This window comes from Battus philenor, unplaced genomic scaffold (assembly GCF_028537555.1).
Source record: "Battus philenor isolate CCGP_79_NKW_IND1 unplaced genomic scaffold, ilBatPhil1.0.hap1 SCAF_3, whole genome shotgun sequence".
Classification (NCBI taxonomy): Eukaryota; Metazoa; Arthropoda; class Insecta; order Lepidoptera; family Papilionidae; genus Battus; species Battus philenor.
In genome coordinates, this window is record NW_027181693.1 from 10,703,559 (window position 1) to 10,721,765 (window position 18,207).

An 18,207-nucleotide genomic window follows, 5' to 3' on the forward strand; every position below is an offset into this window, starting at 1 on the left:
ACGCTGTACGTTTTGCGCGACACTAATGCATCCGCAACCCTGCGCGCGCGATCCCCACTCGCAGCGCGCCGAAACACCATTCATATAATCGCACTTCAAATCTTATCCCACCTGGAGCTCTTTACTTAACGCATTTTAGAAATCATTACTGATAATTTCTAAACAAAACTTTCGCGTGATAGCAGAGTATTTTTCATGTTTAATAATTACTATCTACATATATATTACATAAAAATTTGGTAGCAATCTAAGCTGGTTTCATAATGATAATACTAGCTTCGCAATTTGAATAGACTTCTTAAACCCTGTTCCGAATGGGATTTCGTGAAAATCCATTAATCCATTTATTCTTTGCAGGCCTCTACTCGGCAAAAGGAATAATTCCGACCTTAATTAAAATAAACCTTATGGTTCCAGAGATATCGTGATGAGTAATTGCATTGATGGTAATTTCTTATTCATATATACTTAATCTTGTCATAATTATTGTCACCAAAGAGAACATTTTTTATTACACCTAAAATTTATTACTTTTATAGAGTGCCAGTATAATATATAGCTTATTCCAAATGGCCTCTATTAGCTGCAACAGAGCCCTTTAAACGTTGAGATCAGTTATCACGCAGCGTGCATGCCGTTTTTCTATGGAAAAATTCTTCACTGCCAATCGCATAGATCGTTTAAGGGACTTCAAATTGTCATGGCGTTTAGAACAAACTTGCCTTACTCTAAAACTGGCCATAAATGATAACCCAATGGATCAGGACTAGATGACAGCCAGTCTTCAGCTCTGATGAAGTCCTTAAAATTTATTTCTGAGTTCGAGAGAATCGTGCTTTTTGACCTGGCACTGAATCTTGCTAAAAGGACCATTCTTGGTTATTGAACATGGTCTTGTTAAGGAGCTTAACTACCTCCGCAAGAATTGTACCTTGATACACTCGTGCCGATGTTTCGATAAATATAACTAAGCCAGTCATACTTACGCCCCACCAAACCATCATTGAAGTCGGATTCCTAATTGGAAAGCTTCTTTAGAGCTTTCAGCATAAAAACGGTCATTTTGTTGTTAAAATTTGTTGATTGATTATAAAAATATTATCATCTGTAAAGAAATTTTTTCTGTTACTTCCCTTTGTGTACCGCTTATGTAGTAGTTTTTATTCAACGATCTCATTCTTTTTTAAATTATCGATTAAAAAATGACCAGTGCTTCTCTTATAGCCTGCAAGTCCTACGTCATTTTTAAAAATACACGTTATGACTATGTCTTTTGCTTTCCGACAGGATTTCTTTGAATTTTTCCCCTTGCTCCTTTGACCACCTTTTTCGTACAAAAAACACTCGGAAGGTTTCATTGTACCTATCTATATTTATATCTCTAAAAAAATCTATTTGGCTGTTCTCTACATCACTCCACTCCGTTTTAATGTAACAAAATAGCTTACAATATATTTGCGCGAAAATAAGAAAAAAGTATGAGCAATCATATAAAAATGACAGGTTCCAAATTCAGTGGTAATATTTTGTTTATTTTCATTTACGACAATATTTACGGTCAGACTTAGTACATACTATATTTATTTCCGTACCATTGGGTAAATGTCATTATAATTCAAACATTACATAAATGTTGCATAAAATATAAACATTAAAATTCAATCAAATTCAAAATATTTCACATCTTCTATTAATATAAAAAGATTTTTTTATTCAATTTATAATAATATGACTCGTCGCGGTAGTATAAACATAATTTCTGGCAAATTCAAAATAATTTAGAGGCAAACATCCCTTGCAAGAATAAACATCGGCAACTTTAATAGATATTCGTTTCCTGTACGTGATTCTTTCATATTCACATTGTAACTGTTTAAAACTTTATGATACAAATTATTTCCACGTATCGAATCATATAAATGTCAGAAGTTTTCTGTAAAGGTTTCAACAACAACACAACAAATAGGCGATTCAATTAAAAAATCAATATGTTTTTGTTATTATATTCATAATACAATGAATTAAGTTTTGTGACAAATGTACATAATGACGTAAAATGTAAAGATTTTTATTCAAGTTCATTAAACAAATTCCTTAAGTGAAATTCATCGATCAATCAAGTTTATGTTATACAAAAATGGTGGTACTTAAAAATCCACAACGTGCTTATTTTAGCCACCGCAATATGAAAGAAAACTTTAAACCAAAAGACGGTAATACTTTCAAATTACATGTAACAGAAATGAACGCCGCAGTTCTATCTATTTACGGCCTCCCTTGGGAAAAGTACATCTTACCTAAATAAGTAATTCAGGTATAAAGAAGGAGAAGATTCGTGGAAGAACTAAAATAAGAGATAGAGTCCAGAAGATTAGTAATAACTCTTTAACTAAAGTATCATCAACAGAAGATAAGTAAGTTAAAGAGGCAGTGAGCAAGAAATAATACAGATGGCTGCCCAAGCAGCCTTTACGGTTCAGGAATCTTGACCATAGACCGGCAAGCGCAATGTAGGATGTTTATTCACAAGTTGGACAGATGAAGTTGTTAGGGTCGTCCGAAGACGCTGGATGCAGGCCGCTACCAACCGCTTCTATTGAAAATCTATGAGGAGGCATATGTCCAGCAGTGGAAGTCTTACGGGTGAAATGATGATGATGATGATGAATCAAGTTAAATTCATTACCATCACTAGCCCACTTCTATTTTACTAGATATAAATCTTACCTAATGCCTTTCACCATAATGCTCATCTGTCATGTCATCTCACCATACCTCTTCCAAGGCCGTCGGTCTACCTAGAAAGAAGATTCCCCAGACCTTTGCGTCACAAACGTAACCGGTAAACTAAAATTTTCTCTTATCACTTCAGCATATATTGAACTTAAATTTGTATGAATGCAACTTTAGTTCGCCATTGGAATTCTTCATTTCTATATGGTGGCTGTGTATAAAGGAAGGGTTTATTGGTCAGGAACTTTAGTCTTTCGACTTTCAAAATAACAATATCGAGGAGTTGTTCAAATATTCGCTGATGAAATGTAATGCTATTATCAATCTCTCTTTAGCTCCCCAGCCATGCTATGAGACTTGAAGACATAGCCTTCTAACGATTTAACGACTACTTTGTCGATGGTAATTCAAGAGGGTATAATATAATCGTTGGACCTGACTTTGCTGTTGATTTATTATGTAAAATATATTTTACGTTTATGTAAAATAATTAACAAAAGCGTACACTACTCGTGCTTTGTAACATTCCTGTACTCGTGGACAATATTGATCGTTGTCAATACAATGTTAGCGTTTAATTATCACCAGATTACATTAACATATGAAATTGTTTTTAATAATAAAACGTGCATGGTATCACGTGCCAGTTCGCATAATTACGTGGTTACCTTGTACTGTATGATACACACAAGTCGCTCTCCTTTGGGTTTTAAAAACAAATCCTACAAAACAATAAATTCATACTTCAAACGTCTTGACATAAAAGGGAGCGTGACTTTTCGATGTTTTTCTTTTCGGAAGAGATCAGTTATTTTTCGTTTATTATAGCGTCAGCATACATATTGGCACACGATCAAGGCAAGCTCTCGCTAAAGTAATTACCCATAAGTAAATATGAAATAATCCTTGTATTAATACATAGACGGAATTTATTTTCAAAAAATCACCCCAATAACATGATCTTTTTTAAAATCATGGGACGAGCAATTTGGCATATATAATCGTCTATAACTTCGAGCGTAGCACCTCCTCAGTCGACTCCATAGCTTTCAAGTAGAGTCAGATTGAAGCGATCTGCGTTCGGCATGTTTCGATTACCACAACAAGGTTGTCTGTTCACCTTGTAGATGGATGTCCTGCGCTCCGCATGCCGGTCGGTAGTATTCTTTCTAGAACCTTAAGGATCCAGTGGCCATCTGTTCTGCGCGCTGTGTACTGCCCACTGCCACGTCAACTTGCCGATCCACTGGGCTATGTCGATTGCTTTTGTTCGTCTACTAATCTCTTCATTCCTGTACTTATGCAGTTCGATCTCACAGAGTAATCTCAATCCCCTCTATAGCTAGTAGAGCGATTTTTAGCCTGCCATTGAATCCCAGAAAAAGAAATCACATACGTACGCTTTACATGTCTCAGCAACTTCAACAATCTCGGTGATATGTAACTTTTACGGCCTCAAATAACAGACTTACTACGACATGACTATTTTGTATGACATTACAACACTCGATTGTTAAATGACGGACTTGTCTGACCTTTTTAATAATTATAACAAAGTATATCGTTTTCAACTTTTATTTCTTAACACTAATATTTTTTATGACTTTGTTCTTTAGATGGACATTGAAATAAAACATACTGTATACTATGAGCGGCAATAAGTCGCCTGATATTGAAGTTATTAATATTAATACGTGACTAACGCGCTTAAAACGTCAACTATTATGTACTTAATTGCAAACAAAATAAAATTATGCTCGCGGAATGTAAATTTTGATGAGCAGGTGCTAAAACATTTCTAGGGGGGATACGTAAACAACTTGACACATAAAACGGTGTACTCTCATGGACATAATTTATTTAGAAATATATTTACAACCTAATTTATTTAACAAAATGAAATATTTATAAACATTTAAAAATTCGAAATTTTAAACAAATTTCAATCAGTAGCGTTAGCCTATACGAAATACCGCCCTTACAAGAGCAACTAAAGAGTTATACCGGACTCCTATCGGCTAAATCCGACGGTTTTTTTATACCTATTGTCTAAACCAGAGTTCCCCAAACATTTTTGTGTCGTAGACCCCTTGCCTTGTTTTTCCGTGTTGGGTAGACCCCCTACTTACATGATATTGATTTCCTGTAAATTTCTAACTGTAGTGAAGTTTAGTGTTAAAAACCTAAAGTAAAAACACATGTTAAGTTATACATTCATTAATTGAATTTAAATTAAAACTACTCAAAATAAAATTTTGTATCTGTTATATAAAATATACGTAACATTAAATAAACATAAAATAACATAAGCAATAAGTCAATATTCTTTACTTCATAGGTACTTTTATAAATAAGTTAAATGTTTTGATATTATAAGATAGTATGATGTAAGTAAATAGGTACTATCAGTGTATGTGTTGAGATCCACTATCGTGGACCCCCATTTTCATTTCATGGACCACCAATTTTTTTTTCGCTGACGTAGACCCCTTGCAGGTTGTCATAGCCCCCTAGGGGTCGATATGGACCACTTTGGGAATCAATGGTCTAAACTATCGGAATACCTATGCAGACTAATGCGTAGTTACAACGATAAAGGCTTATTGACTCATCGTCTTGGGATAATGCTACAACCTCCTCAAATATGATAAAGACGCAGGAAAAAAAGCTGAATTAGTTCGCGTACGCGGGGCCCAATCATACATGAAATGGATCACCCTGAATCTACCGAAGCATTGTTAAATTGGAGGAGGGAGTGATATAATCTCCTCCTGTTGAGAATAAGAATCTCTAATGTTCTTTCCCCTTCCGCAAATTTCTTCTACAAATTTTATGATGTTGGACAGCAACTCAATCACATTTAAGGTTGACTCTTCGGGCAGCTAAATCTATTTACATCAGTCCGTGATTTTTTACATGGTTTATGGAATTTCATGGTTCCACCTTCCATTAAATAACTATGTGGTTTTGTTTTTTTCTTCCAATTTATCCAAAATATTTTCACTCAGACTTAGGTCTGCCTTAGGTAAGCCACCACAAAAGCGCCAACAAGCTACCGCCACACCGTGACGTCGATCATTAATATGTATTACAAGAAAATTCACCTCGATGAATAAAGCAAAAGGTATTACAATTTGCTCTAAGTGCCTGTTTTGTATCTTGCGCTCAGTTTTACATGTATAACACGTGCTCACGTAATACTGACCTTGAATTATAAAACAATTTTTCAACATTGTTACAAATCTTTTCCGAATCGCCCCCCTGCTTTGGCTTCTGTCAGGCCAATGCACTCTTTTATCAGCCGCATTGAGTCTCTTCACTTGGTGCTGTCGGTTGTCAAAACTCTTGTAGATTGTTTTTTACGCGAAAGAATTCAAATTGCTGGTTGCACACACATCACACACCTTGCAATAAGTCTGTCCTCCTGTTTTTTACTTTTTTGCGACCTTGTCTTTTAGCTCCTTTTTACTCTAACGAGGAGTATCGTTCATACGAGAATATCCAGACATAATCATAATATATGAAACGTTACGATTATGTATCTACTTCTTTGTAAGTGTGCATTTAAATGAAATTAGAGCTTTAAACAAACTTTACAAATGTAGCCTTTTTCATTAGACACATAGATTTTCAAAACTTATGGTGAAATTGCATAAACCGTGCAATAAATGTATACATAACATATTAGAGAAATTAACAGATAGATAAAAATAAATAAACATAGCACGTAAATTTTTAATGAAATACTACTTTTTTTTTCAAATTAAATCCTTAGTACCAAAAACGAATAATATTCATAATAATATGAACTCCCATTATTTTGTTTTCATCTAAATAATTGATGAACGTATATGCAGTTCGCAGTTTTGAATTAACAGTTTTTGGTATCACCGAATCCAAATTTGGATTTACATAAAATGGGAACTCAGTAATGTTATTTATAAGCGAATGAACATGAGAAACTATTAATATTAAACTTTTACTACAATTAACTAATTTTTAAGTTTTAATTGCGTGAAAAAATGACACATTAAAAAAAATACTCATTTAGGGTCGTTACGGCGCATCTGGCAATATTGGTTTGTGAAACGAAAAAATTCAGCGGGGAATTTCCATTGCGCCTGTTTTGTTGGGGCCTTAAGATTTTAGGGACCACGGACGGACAAAAGCAGCATGTGAGCACGCAAAGGTGGACAGACAGGACAACCTTGTTAAGGTCGTCGGATGATGCTGCAGGCTGCTGTCAACCGTCCCATTAAAAATCTAGAGAGGTGGTCTATGTTCATCAGTAGACTTTCAGACTAAAATGAGGATACAGCTTGCTCACATTGATGGTTCATTTACTGTGTAAGTATTATTAAAAGCAGGATCCTCATTATCTCTTTAATATTTGGAAATACCTGTCACTGTCTAACAACTGAATAAATAACTAAAGTTGGCCTTGGAAGGTTCAATGAACTTATCACATCGACAGCTCTTTTGAACTTTACTTCAACATCAACTATGTCAAAAAATATGTACATTATGGTTATATATAAAAGAAACAATTGTCGTCATTTATTTTTATTTAAATTACATTCGAAAACATAATTCAGTAAAGCATTAGCAAAATCAGTCTCAAATTCTGTAAACGGTGTTATAGTACCCGACATTTGATTTGGCGCATCGGGCAGAAGAGTAAGACTTGCAAGAATTGGCTGGGTTCAGTTTTATCTCGATGTCAGAGCTCCGATACCTTTATATATACAGCATAAAAAACCAAATGTCTTTATAAAAAAAGCTTAATATATCCAACACAGCAAGTCTACATTTAATTAAAAACCTATGTAAATATTAACACGATGTTTATAGATCCAAAATTTTGAAAAAGTATTCAACTTCTAATAATCCATCCACATCCAAATCGCTACAATGTATTGCATTCTGTACTTTAGTTTTGCCAAATTTAGCCCTTAATGTATGTGGACGCAATAATCTTGCAATTTCCTGCAAAGGTAAATTAATTAGTAAATGTCATAGTACTATCCTTAATTAAATTATAATTGAAATATAACTTACAGGATCTGCAGGACCAACAAGTTTTCTAAATTCCACCGCAGTATTCAAACTTTTATCTTTAGCTACTATTTCCATTGCAACGCAAGGCCCACTAGCTAACTCTTCAACCATACCCTTAAACAAAATCCTTTATATTTATTTCTGTATATAAAAAACAGAGTTAAAAAATAGTGTCATGAAAATATCAAATTTATGAAAAAATGAACTTAACCTTGAAAGACTTTACAAAGTCGAGAATGATGATGTTGTTAAAGAGCAATGTAAGTATTTATAAAAAAATATTTTGAATATAAATGACATCAATCTGTGTGCGACCTTCTTACAAGCAATTTTTATATACAATAGAAATAAGAACAAATTTATTGAAGTTTACAAACTTGATAATTTTAAGTTTAAACCTAGTAAAATTATCTTATACCTTGTATTCTTGAACGATTCCTTTGTAAACCTCATAAAATTCAGCAGCATTATCATTTTCTACCATAAACATATTTAAAGCTGTTACATCAAACCCTCCTTCATCAATAACTTCCAAAACATTTCCCAATTTTCCTTCTCGTACTGCATGAGGTTTAACAATGCATAGTGTACAATTTGATAGAGTTGCTGTGAGACGAAGGCGCATGACACGAACAGGTGGTGGTGGAAAAAAGTACTCAATATCCTATAATTGAGAAATATTAAACATTAATAATTGCAAACATTAACTCCACATTAACATTGGAAAAAAATACAAACATGTCCATATAATTTTAATCCTAAAATTAATAACTTTTTACGAAAGGTGGTGTGACGGCTGAGCTAAGGTCCAAGAAAATGAAAAGTTGTTGAGGATGTTACAAACAAAAATAAAGATAAGGTAAAGGTGAAAAAAAAGTTATTCAAAACAAAAGTTACTAATCTACATCTAATATACTAATATAAAAGGAATTTTTTATGTTACATCCATTTATATAATACTACTGTATAACTGCCCAAACGAGGATACCGAGGGGGACCATGCGCTTAGTTACTTAAAACAAGGTTTAGGCAAGTGGCTTGTACACTCGCCCTGCTCAAACCCCCTGAACCTACAAAGGCCAATTTGGCAACAGTAATGTTCCTTAAGTTAAAAATATGATGCTTATACAATTAGTACAAAACATTGCACTTTTTGAACTTATATCTACACTAAATAGATTTACCTGTGATGATAGAAACATTTAGGTTGTATAATCTAATAAATATATTTCTTAATTAGAAATGCAAATTTTACCTCCATTGCACTTTTAACGCTGGAAGCTGCATGTACACAATTTCTGACAGAATCAGTTCCATACAAAGCTCTTATTGTACCAGGCTCAGCTTTAAGTGGATCTCTATGGCCTAGAATTTTAAGACAATTTGACACTGCATCTTTTCCAATCAACTCCATACCATAAACCAGCTGCCCATTGAGATGTTCTAATAAGAAACTATAAATGTAAACATTATTTAATAATTAAATATTTAATCAGTTAGGCAATTCATAAGTAATTTTAAATGTTTGTAAAGATACTAATTACTATATAACATATTTTATACTTTAATAACTTTCATGTATAGCATAATATTATTAATCATTGAAAATTAAATCAAATTTAGTACAATAAGAATCAAAGCAGTGAGAGAAAAATTACTTATTTCTGTCTTGAATATATATGTTATATTTAATTTTAGTGACTTACGCAAATGTTGGATCTCCTATTAAAGATCTGTAAAGTACATTGATATCTTCAGCAGTAAGCCTGGATTTCTTCATCTTGCTTAGTCTAAGACCATTTTCATGGAACTGACTAATTATCTTGCCAGCAATATTTGTAGGCATTGGTTTAATCATTGCAAAAGTACTGAAAAAGAAATTGAAATTAAATTAGATTAAAACAATTATAAACCACAACATATACAACAGTTTTTCAATAATGTTAAACTGAATTACTAATAACCGTATTTATCATAAAGATATAAAATAACATGCAAGACAAACTAAAACATTTACATAAGCAAAAAAAATGTATTTGTTAAACTCAAATTTATTATTTGAACTTGTGTTCTGCTCATTCATTTTAATTTGTCATCTGTTGATCGTAACGTAGTAAATGGGTTCTTACACTTGAATATCTTTGTGTAATAATTTTCTGGTATCCTCACAGGCAAAGTCAACTATCTTCACTAATCTTCCTAAAATATATAGTGTACATCCGATATAAAAACTGTCTAAAGTAATTCCGTTCACTTTAACCCTTCTGACGAAAGTTTTTCTATTTTTTAGATCATACATTTCTATAGTATCATCAACAGGATAATAAAAAACATTGAAACGACGGATAAGGCTCGCCTGGTTATCGTACCATTCCCCAATAAAAGAAAATTTATCTCGATATGCTCCTTCCTGTAATAAAATTCGACGTCAAAAAATTTAAATTTAAATGAGCGTGTTTATTCTCTGGTAATTATTTACATTTATTACCATCTTCTAACATTAAGGTCTATTCAAAAAATTTGTATTGATTAAACTAAAATAACCGTCAAACTTAGTAACAAAAATATGTCAGCAACTGTCAATGTCATAAAATCCCATAGCAATAGCGAGTTTAAATTTATAACAGCCCTTTTAAATAAAATACAATAGCTTATTATTTTAATTTATCTTTAAATTTTTTAACTTTTTATAAACAAATAAAGTTACGTGAATGCATCACGTTAAAAAGGTATATCGTATATAACATAATTGTGATACACGAAGATTTGTGGAAAAAACATAACTAAGAAAACAAGTCATTTTTTCTCTACTCCCCACTAGTCGTTGCCTAAAATTTCATGCGTTTGCTAATCTCATTTTCCAATGTAATAAAAGTACTTCGTCAAAGATCTTTTCGAACATAGTAAGCGCACTTTCAGTGCGCATATTTCTTAAAATTCAACAATTTTAGGGAACAAAAGGAAGTAAAATTCTAAATCAGGACCGTCAACACGAAGTTTTACCATTGAAGTGTCCAGGAAGTCCTAGGACTTTTTTCCTAATTTTTCAAATTTAAGCGACCGTGGATAACCTCGATTTATCACTGATATATAGTTGGTTTAAAAAGCGTTTTGGTCAATACAACAGAATGCAGATTAAACGACTCATCAGATTTACATTAAATTAAACGTAAATACAAAAATATTTTATACTGCACTTCTTGGTTTAATTTATTTTAATCTACAAATTAGCTTTTTGTTATAAACTGGTATTTTATTTTATTATAGTGCTGTTAGTTTTTAGGTTTATTGAAACAAGATCGATTTCATAATACCTTAAAACATGGCATGCGGTGCTACTTTCTTAACTATTATTATAATTTATTAAAAAAATATTCATGTCAATGTTAAAATTTATTACGATTGATTTTTGATTTTTCATTTATTATTAAAGTGAGAGCTTTTTTACATCAATATGGTGAGTTTTAGTAATAAAAAAGCATCTGCTTTTTTTATATAGAAATCATTACGTATATTTTTACTAAAAATAAATATGGGCAAGAATAACAATAAAATCTGTAAAATAAAGTGTTTTAAATTTGATTTGCTTACAACATAGTATATATTGTCAACAAATAAAACTATTCAAACATCGTTTATTTACCTCACTGTACCCTCTGTCTAATCTACCCTCGGCCCATTACCTTTTTGATAATAAGAGGTATCAATTTGAAATTACTATAAGTGATTAATTTATTTGTACGTAAAACTGCTTACGTACTTTTCAATTCATAGATGCAGAATGTATTCAAAGATTTTAAAACCTAAAGTCAAAAATTCTTGTCAATAATTTAAGAAAAAATATTACAAATAGAACTTATTGATAATAGAACAAATAGAAATTATTGAACTTATTGAATATTATTTATCATCTTTTACAAGTTTTTTTTTATTAATAAAGAATAATTGATAATGAGTAAGGCTCTAAATTCCGCCTCCCCAAGTTCACTAGCACGCCAAAATTTTTATCCATAGGAAGCGAGAAAAATGGCCACTTTTCAGCTCCCATCGCACTCACGTCCTGGATGACAAACTCACTTTTAATGCGCATGTTGCAAGTATGCAAAAAAAAACGATCTTCATGTACTCACACACTCTATAAAAAGCTGCAATCAGACCCGTCGTGAGCCGACATACGTAAACCCGTGCTTGACTTATGTTAATTTGCGGATCACGGGTGCGCCGACGTAAATACGCAATGAAGACCAACACGTCAACCTGGAACTGCTAACGATGATTCAGTTCCAACGTACATCGATTCATTATTTTCATTATCATCAGTTCACTGATTTTAGGTGAAGCTACCTATAATACAATCACAACCAAAACATTCAAGCGCAGCACCATCCTGAAGATACGTACACGAGTTTCCGGTCGACGCGATAACATAGACTTTAGGACAGGCCACGTACACTGCGCACCGACATAATCGCCATTTGATAACAAACCGGTTTCGTTGTAATAGACCGTGCCCTATATGACAGGGGACACCAACCTCCGATCATACTAGATAAATGCGTGCCTTGAGTTTCTTCTGCTACTTCTCCCAACGCTAACACTTTCCTAAGTGGGAGTAATGTTACTAGCCACACCATAGCAACCGACCAAATCGAGGTGCAACCCTCTCGGGTGCCCTTGCGCAAAAGCTAAAGAGCTCGGTGACCTCCAAATTTGGTGAACGCGAGTACGCTTTACCATTGAGAATAAAAACATTGATTATTAATAGAACTCTAGAAACTAAGTGGCGCTATCGAGGTCACTCATAGCGCGCAAGCGGACCGGAGTTTAAGTGGTGCGAAAAATCCTAGTCCTTCCCTCTGAAGTGGGGCATCTCAACATCCAGAATATGCCCCCCCCCCCCCGTGTCCGCAAAAACCAAGCAAGAAGGGTTAATTAAAATAATGTCTTCTATTGCCATTGTTCTTGTGTTCAATAAAAATTAAGTTATTTTTTTATTTTACAGCCTAGCGATTACTTCGATAAATATACATTCCTATGTGAAATGTACGACGAAGATGCTGATGAAGTTAAAGAATTAACTTTAAATTTTTTCCCTTTTGACAATTCCATACAAATTATCGATTCTAAAAAAGGAAAAAATCTTTTAAGACGCGTTCAACTTCCTTCTCTTAAATTAGCAATGTTACAAATGGGGAACATAATTAGCGTTTTCTCTAAGTTACTTCACATTTTGGACTGTGCACCGGCTACACGGAGAATTTTGTTCAATAATGTTCAAAGGTATAGAGTTTATCTACCAGTAAATACGACTTTTCTAAGTTTTAAGTAATAGTGCGACGGAAACCGGTGTACCGCGCCTTAAGTATGCATGCGGCGGGACGGAGGGGTGTATCGCTTACTTACTTTCTGCTTTCCTTAAACGTGGTACAATGTTTTCAATAGGATTATACGATGCTAACACTAAAAATTAAATCATTTTCAGTACTTTTGCTCTCATTAAACCAATGCCACCGAGCGAACACGGAAAAATAATAACGTTTATGATGAAAAATGGCTTCCGCATACTACGCATGAGAAACGGCAAAATAACCAAAGATTTTGCTTTGGAACTTTATAGCAATATATCTGGTAGCAACATGATGCCGTGAGTATTTAATAAAAATAAAAGCAGGTTATTTCTGTCAGTTAGCCACTGGAGCCTTAAGATTATTGAATGGACAGGCAATAAGACCATGAACCAGCAAGCAAAGTAAAGAACGTCTACTAACAAAGTGGACAAACAACCATGTCTAGATCGTCGAAAATGCCTGGAAGCGTGGTTCTTTCAACTAGTCCCATTGGGAATCTATGAAAGCCTATCCCTATCAGCGGACGTCGTATGGTTAAAATTATGATGGCAATAAACATTGCATTACTATGACTAAATGTTTCTAAATTTGTGACTAGTGATAGATTGTAGTGAATGTGAGCCTCTACTTTAATCTATAGCAATACCAGCGATCTAATTCAACACACTCAGAGTGAATTTAAAATTTAATGATTATTATAGGAACTGAACAACTTGTTTTTATTAATATATTTGTGTAATTCAAAATGCTATTAATACAACATTGATGGTGATAATATATTACTTCCACTACTGCTTTAACTCTTAGAATTACAACACTTATACCTACTATTCAAGATTTACGCCAGGCAGACGATAAGATGAGATAGTGAAATTGTGGTTAAATTTATTTTTATCAATACACATTTCACCTATAACAAAATGCTTAAACTTCCCAGCATCATCATAGACTATGTAACGGGAGGCGAAGTAATAGGATTAGAATTGGCTGCGCCTAACGCCGTAAAAGAGTGGCGAAAATGTTTAGGTGTTACTGACCCCGCTGAAGCAGCACCAGGTACATTGAGACATTTGTATGGTGAAAATAAATTGAAAAATGTTGCTCATGGATGCCAAACTTTAGAAGATGCCACTCATGTAAGGATCTAATAATTTTTTTAATAACTTAATATCCCATTTTTTGCATCTGAAATCTCATTGCATTAACAATGTAGTGAATCTTGTCTTCACTTGCAAGAATTGCTGATCTGAAGTAACTCTGTAGATGCAACGTAGACAACATATAACATGATAAGTTGCTGGATACAGGCAGCACAGGATGTGTCCTCATGGTGATCTTTACAGAAGAGCTAAGCCTTGCAGTGGGCGTCTATCGGCTGATGTGATATTTATAAACTAACATTTTTGGTAAACCAACAAACAGTGGCGTAGCTAGAATATTTGGGGCCCCTGGCAAAATTGTGGTCAGGTGCCCCCCCCCCCCCCATTTTTTTACTGACTTTAAAAATTTTCACACACATAAGACCACATGGTGTTCTCTTGGGGTGTTTTTTTAAAACTTCATATGGTGTTCTTTTCAAATGAATCTTTTTTTCTGAAAACACCATATGGTGCTATCTTGAAGGTCAAAATTTACAAAAAAATATAAGGTGCTATCTTGAAGGAAAATCTTTTAACAAACACATATTTAGTTATCTTAAAGGATTAAAAAAACGGACGTTGGTAGCTTTGGAGAGAGGGTCCCAAAACTAAAACGAAAAAATTACCTTATAAAAAGAAATTAGCCGAAATTTTAAAAATAACATAAATAACATAACGATGCATCCTGCATTTGAACCTGATGACCAACTCCGACTAGTAAATGTTTCTGTAAAATATTGTGAATGCGGCTGACCCACGCATATTGAAAAGGGAAGATTCGCCACGCTATTGACGGACGAATGAGGTGTTCACAGAAAACATGTAGAAAAAGACTTCTCTATTTTATAACACAATTTCGAAAATTAACATATGGCGATTTCGGCCACTATGCGCATTTTATATATAAATTGTTAAGGCATGAAAATGAAGTATATTTCGGATGAAACAGATGTTAGCAGGTCTACGATTTATGGTATAATTCATGGCTTCTCAAATTATTTAACTCGCGATACCCTTTCGGTTTATAAGTTTTTCGCAACCCCATTCAATAAAAGATTCCTTGGCGACCCCCGCCAAAAAAATAAAAAAGGAAAAAGTCTTATAGAAATTCTTATTTTCGAAATCTCGCGACCCTCTAAAATTTTCAGGAGACACGCTAGAGGGTCCGAAACTCAGTTTTAGAAGCCTTGGTATAATCTATATATTTTTTAATAAATTCGATTATGGTTTTTTTAATACTTATTTCGATAAATTTGAGCCGTTTGATACGATTGTGGAGGTGGACCAACCCCTACATGCAAAAAATAAATGAACATAAATTTTACAAAACGAGAAAATATGGATAATTTGGGCAATTTGCATATACACTGAGTGAGAATAGTGCTCTGAAAGTAACACATAGATATCGTACTGTAGATTGTGTATATTTTGTTAAAATACATGTTAATTCGGTATCCAAATAGTGACTTATTATTAGAGGTGATACAACCAATTAAGTTCAAAGGTTTACGTCGCGAAATAGTCACTACAATCTACACTTTGTTGACCCTAACGATTTAATAATTCATACACAAAATATCGAATGTTTATGGAAAGTCTTCAAGACTGTTTGCGTTAAAACAAATGATTTAGGTCTATTGAAATAGCTGCAAACCGTTTCGTTTTCAATAAAAATATGCGGCTAGTTTCCTATTTTAATAAAGTCTTGGCCTATTTAATTAAATTCTTGATTTTTAATTACAAAAGATACCAACCAAAAAAAATTTAAATAATAACAATCTCTGACTAACGAACCGAACCAGTTTCGGCATATAATTAATTTGTAAATGTTCTTAGGGCCCCACTAATCTGTTGAATATGTCATTTTTGGCAAAAAAGGCCCCACTGGAGATCTGAACTCTGACTTTGCTAGTTAAAATCGTGGTTTTCATTTTTCTTTTAACAATTTTTTGTTCATCAAAAAAAATATTTTCAATTTGGGTGCCCCCCTTGCCCGTGGTGCCCTAGGGCGACCGCCCCCTCTTGCCACCCCCTAGCTACGCCACTGCCAACAAACCTACTTTAAAATTTGTTGTCTATGTGATGTATGGTCTGGCATCTTTGGCATGGCATGGTATTTTCTTAGCTCTAGGATTAATTAGCATTTCAGAATAATAATAATGATAATAAGGCAAAGTAACACATAATATTATACATATATTATTATATACATATATTCTCAATGTTTCGTATACCATTTAAATGAAAATTACTATTTTATATTGCAACTTTTCACATTAAAAGTGATGTTTATAAATAATCATATTGTATCATTGTAATTTTTATTTATTAAATAACTTATTACCTGTCTTTGTTTGGAAGATGTTAGATTTATTTTTTGGTTCTGATGATGGAGTTCCAAGAGTATCATTTCGGGCAACCATGACAGACTGTACATGCTGCATTATTAAACCTCATGTCTTGATTGATGGTAATGTTGGATCTATCCTTGAACAAATATCAACTTCTGGAAGATTTTACATCTCTGCTATAGCAATGTTCTCAGTGAGTTTAGCAAACGCTGAAGAGTTTTTTGAATTATATAAGGGAGTTTTACCAGAATATGAGGTAAGAATCAAGTTCATTTAATATTGAGATTTTTATACATTATTTTGTATAGATTATAAGGATACTATTATTATTACAGGCTATGTGCATTCATTTAGCAGAAGGAAAATGCATTGCTTTGGAAGTTAAATGTGTAGAGGAAAAATGTTGTGTTGTTAGTGAATTCAGAAAGTTATGTGGACCTAGAGATCCTGTAAGTTGTATATAATTATTTCTATCTTTTAAACCATTAATCCATAAAAAATGTAAATAATCTTTACAGTTTGTACATTAAAGTTAATAACAAAAACCAACTATATATTATTTATTTGAATTTATTTACAACAGGATTTATGCCGACAACTTTATCCAACCTCAATAAGAGCACTATATGGAAAATCAATTGTACATAATGCAGTTCATTGTACTGATCTTCCGGAAGCAGGGGAACTAGAAGTTGAATATTTTTTTAAACTTCTTGCACTAAGTTGAGTTCATAAAAATAAATTTATTTACTTTTATAAAGATTTTTTATAACAAAGTCATTGCCTTCAATTTCAATTTTTTCATACATCCACTTCCTATTTATCCTGAAAATAGAAAGTATAAATAAAAATAATGAAATTACTAAAAAATACATATAAAGAATTATACTAGTACCTGCATTCGTGTCCACATTTAGACGAACTACATTTAGGACAGGGAAAGTGGCAACCAGGGCATGTTTCATCTAAACAATCGCAAAGATCTTTACCCGTTCCAGTTATCTGACCTCTTTCATTGTATATCTTTTTGCAATTACGACTGAAAAAATTACGCACGTTTATTGTTTTGTTAACGAAGTTGTTAATTTTACATTTACTTTCAATGACTATTGTACTTCATGAAATAGCTTTTACGGTTCAACTTTCTCCTTTCCCGCGCCGAAGTTTCTGGATCGAAATTGTCCAAAAAGTGCATTTCAATTATACACAATGTTTTAAACTTTTGAATGTAATAATTTTTGAAATTGATTCACTCAAACAATAGCCCACAATAAGCAAAGCTGTCATTAGTGACATTTAATTTTCTTTTGGCTCTAGTCTATAAATTAGTATATAAATTTTTGAGAATAGTTTACAAATACTTTTACTGTTTAAAAATGTTCCTTGAAATAAAAGTCTTGCATTATTTTTTCAAGTTACTTTGTTACACCCTACCTAGTAACTGACAAATTTGGTGTAAAAAAATATACTTTAAAATATCTTTACAATCAACAGTAGAAATTGTCAAATGTCAAATGCATTTGTTTTTGCCAAGTTTAAATTCAATAAGCGTGGTTTATATAGTTTCTAGTATCGCTA

The 18,207-nt window shown here is 33.0% G+C and overlaps 3 protein-coding genes across 4 annotated transcripts; 1 reads left to right on the forward strand and 2 right to left on the reverse strand.

Moving 5' to 3' along the window:
• Positions 1 to 7,290: 7,290 nt before the first annotated feature.
• LOC137926911 (nucleoside diphosphate kinase homolog 7-like) lies at positions 7,291 to 10,357 on the reverse strand. 2 transcript variants are annotated; one of them, XM_068770650.1, is made up of 7 exons: positions 10,280 to 10,357; positions 9,921 to 10,201; positions 9,498 to 9,659; positions 9,047 to 9,245; positions 8,210 to 8,455; positions 7,792 to 7,905; positions 7,291 to 7,719 (listed from the first exon to the last, which is right to left on the reverse strand). In XM_068770650.1, exons 1-7 carry the CDS (start codon positions 10,280 to 10,282, stop codon positions 7,579 to 7,581), a joined length of 1,146 nt encoding a protein of 381 aa, XP_068626751.1. In that variant the 5' UTR covers positions 10,283 to 10,357; the 3' UTR covers positions 7,291 to 7,578. The 2 variants fall into 2 exon arrangements, with proteins under 2 accessions (XP_068626751.1, XP_068626750.1); XM_068770649.1 differs by having other exon boundaries at positions 10,271 to 10,354.
• A 1,522-nt stretch (positions 10,358 to 11,879) lies between these two features.
• On the forward strand, positions 11,880 to 17,356 carry LOC137926706 (nucleoside diphosphate kinase homolog 7-like). The gene is made up of 7 exons (XM_068770385.1): positions 11,880 to 11,888; positions 12,794 to 13,071; positions 13,274 to 13,435; positions 14,077 to 14,275; positions 16,640 to 16,885; positions 16,965 to 17,078; positions 17,213 to 17,356. The coding sequence occupies exons 1-7, from the start codon at positions 11,880 to 11,882 to the stop codon at positions 17,354 to 17,356; spliced, it is 1,152 nt and encodes a 383-aa protein (XP_068626486.1).
• Positions 17,215 to 17,963, reverse strand: LOC137927013 (ARL14 effector protein). Its single transcript, XM_068770780.1, has 3 exons — positions 17,745 to 17,963; positions 17,525 to 17,668; positions 17,215 to 17,454 (listed from the first exon to the last, which is right to left on the reverse strand). Exons 1-3 carry the CDS (start codon positions 17,822 to 17,824, stop codon positions 17,373 to 17,375), a joined length of 306 nt encoding a protein of 101 aa, XP_068626881.1. The 5' UTR covers positions 17,825 to 17,963; the 3' UTR covers positions 17,215 to 17,372.
• Between the last annotated feature and the right edge of the window lie 244 nt (positions 17,964 to 18,207).

What these genes read in the sequence shown, in the direction of transcription:
- LOC137926911 (XM_068770649.1), bottom strand. An exon ending in GCGTTAAAAGTGCAATGGAG is followed by an intron (nt 8,456 to 9,046) that starts GTAAAATTTGCA and finishes TCTCAATTATAG; the next exon opens with GATATTGAGTACTTTTTTCC. An exon ending in GAATCGTTCAAGAATACAAG is followed by an intron (nt 7,906 to 8,209) that starts GTATAAGATAAT and finishes ATTTTGTTTAAG; the next exon opens with GGTATGGTTGAAGAGTTAGC.
- LOC137926706 (XM_068770385.1), top strand. An exon ending in TCTGGTAGCAACATGATGCC is followed by an intron (nt 13,436 to 14,076) that starts GTGAGTATTTAA and finishes TAAACTTCCCAG; the next exon opens with CATCATCATAGACTATGTAA. An exon ending in TATGTGGACCTAGAGATCCT is followed by an intron (nt 17,079 to 17,212) that starts GTAAGTTGTATA and finishes TATTTACAACAG; the next exon opens with GATTTATGCCGACAACTTTA.
- LOC137927013 (XM_068770780.1), bottom strand. Translation starts at nt 17,824, where the DNA reads ATGCACTTTTTGGACAATTTCGATCCAGAAACTTCGGCGCGGGAAAGG. An exon ending in CGTAAAAGCTATTTCATGAA is followed by an intron (nt 17,669 to 17,744) that starts GTACAATAGTCA and finishes TAATTTTTTCAG; the next exon opens with TCGTAATTGCAAAAAGATAT. An exon ending in AAATGTGGACACGAATGCAG is followed by an intron (nt 17,455 to 17,524) that starts GTACTAGTATAA and finishes TTCTATTTTCAG; the next exon opens with GATAAATAGGAAGTGGATGT.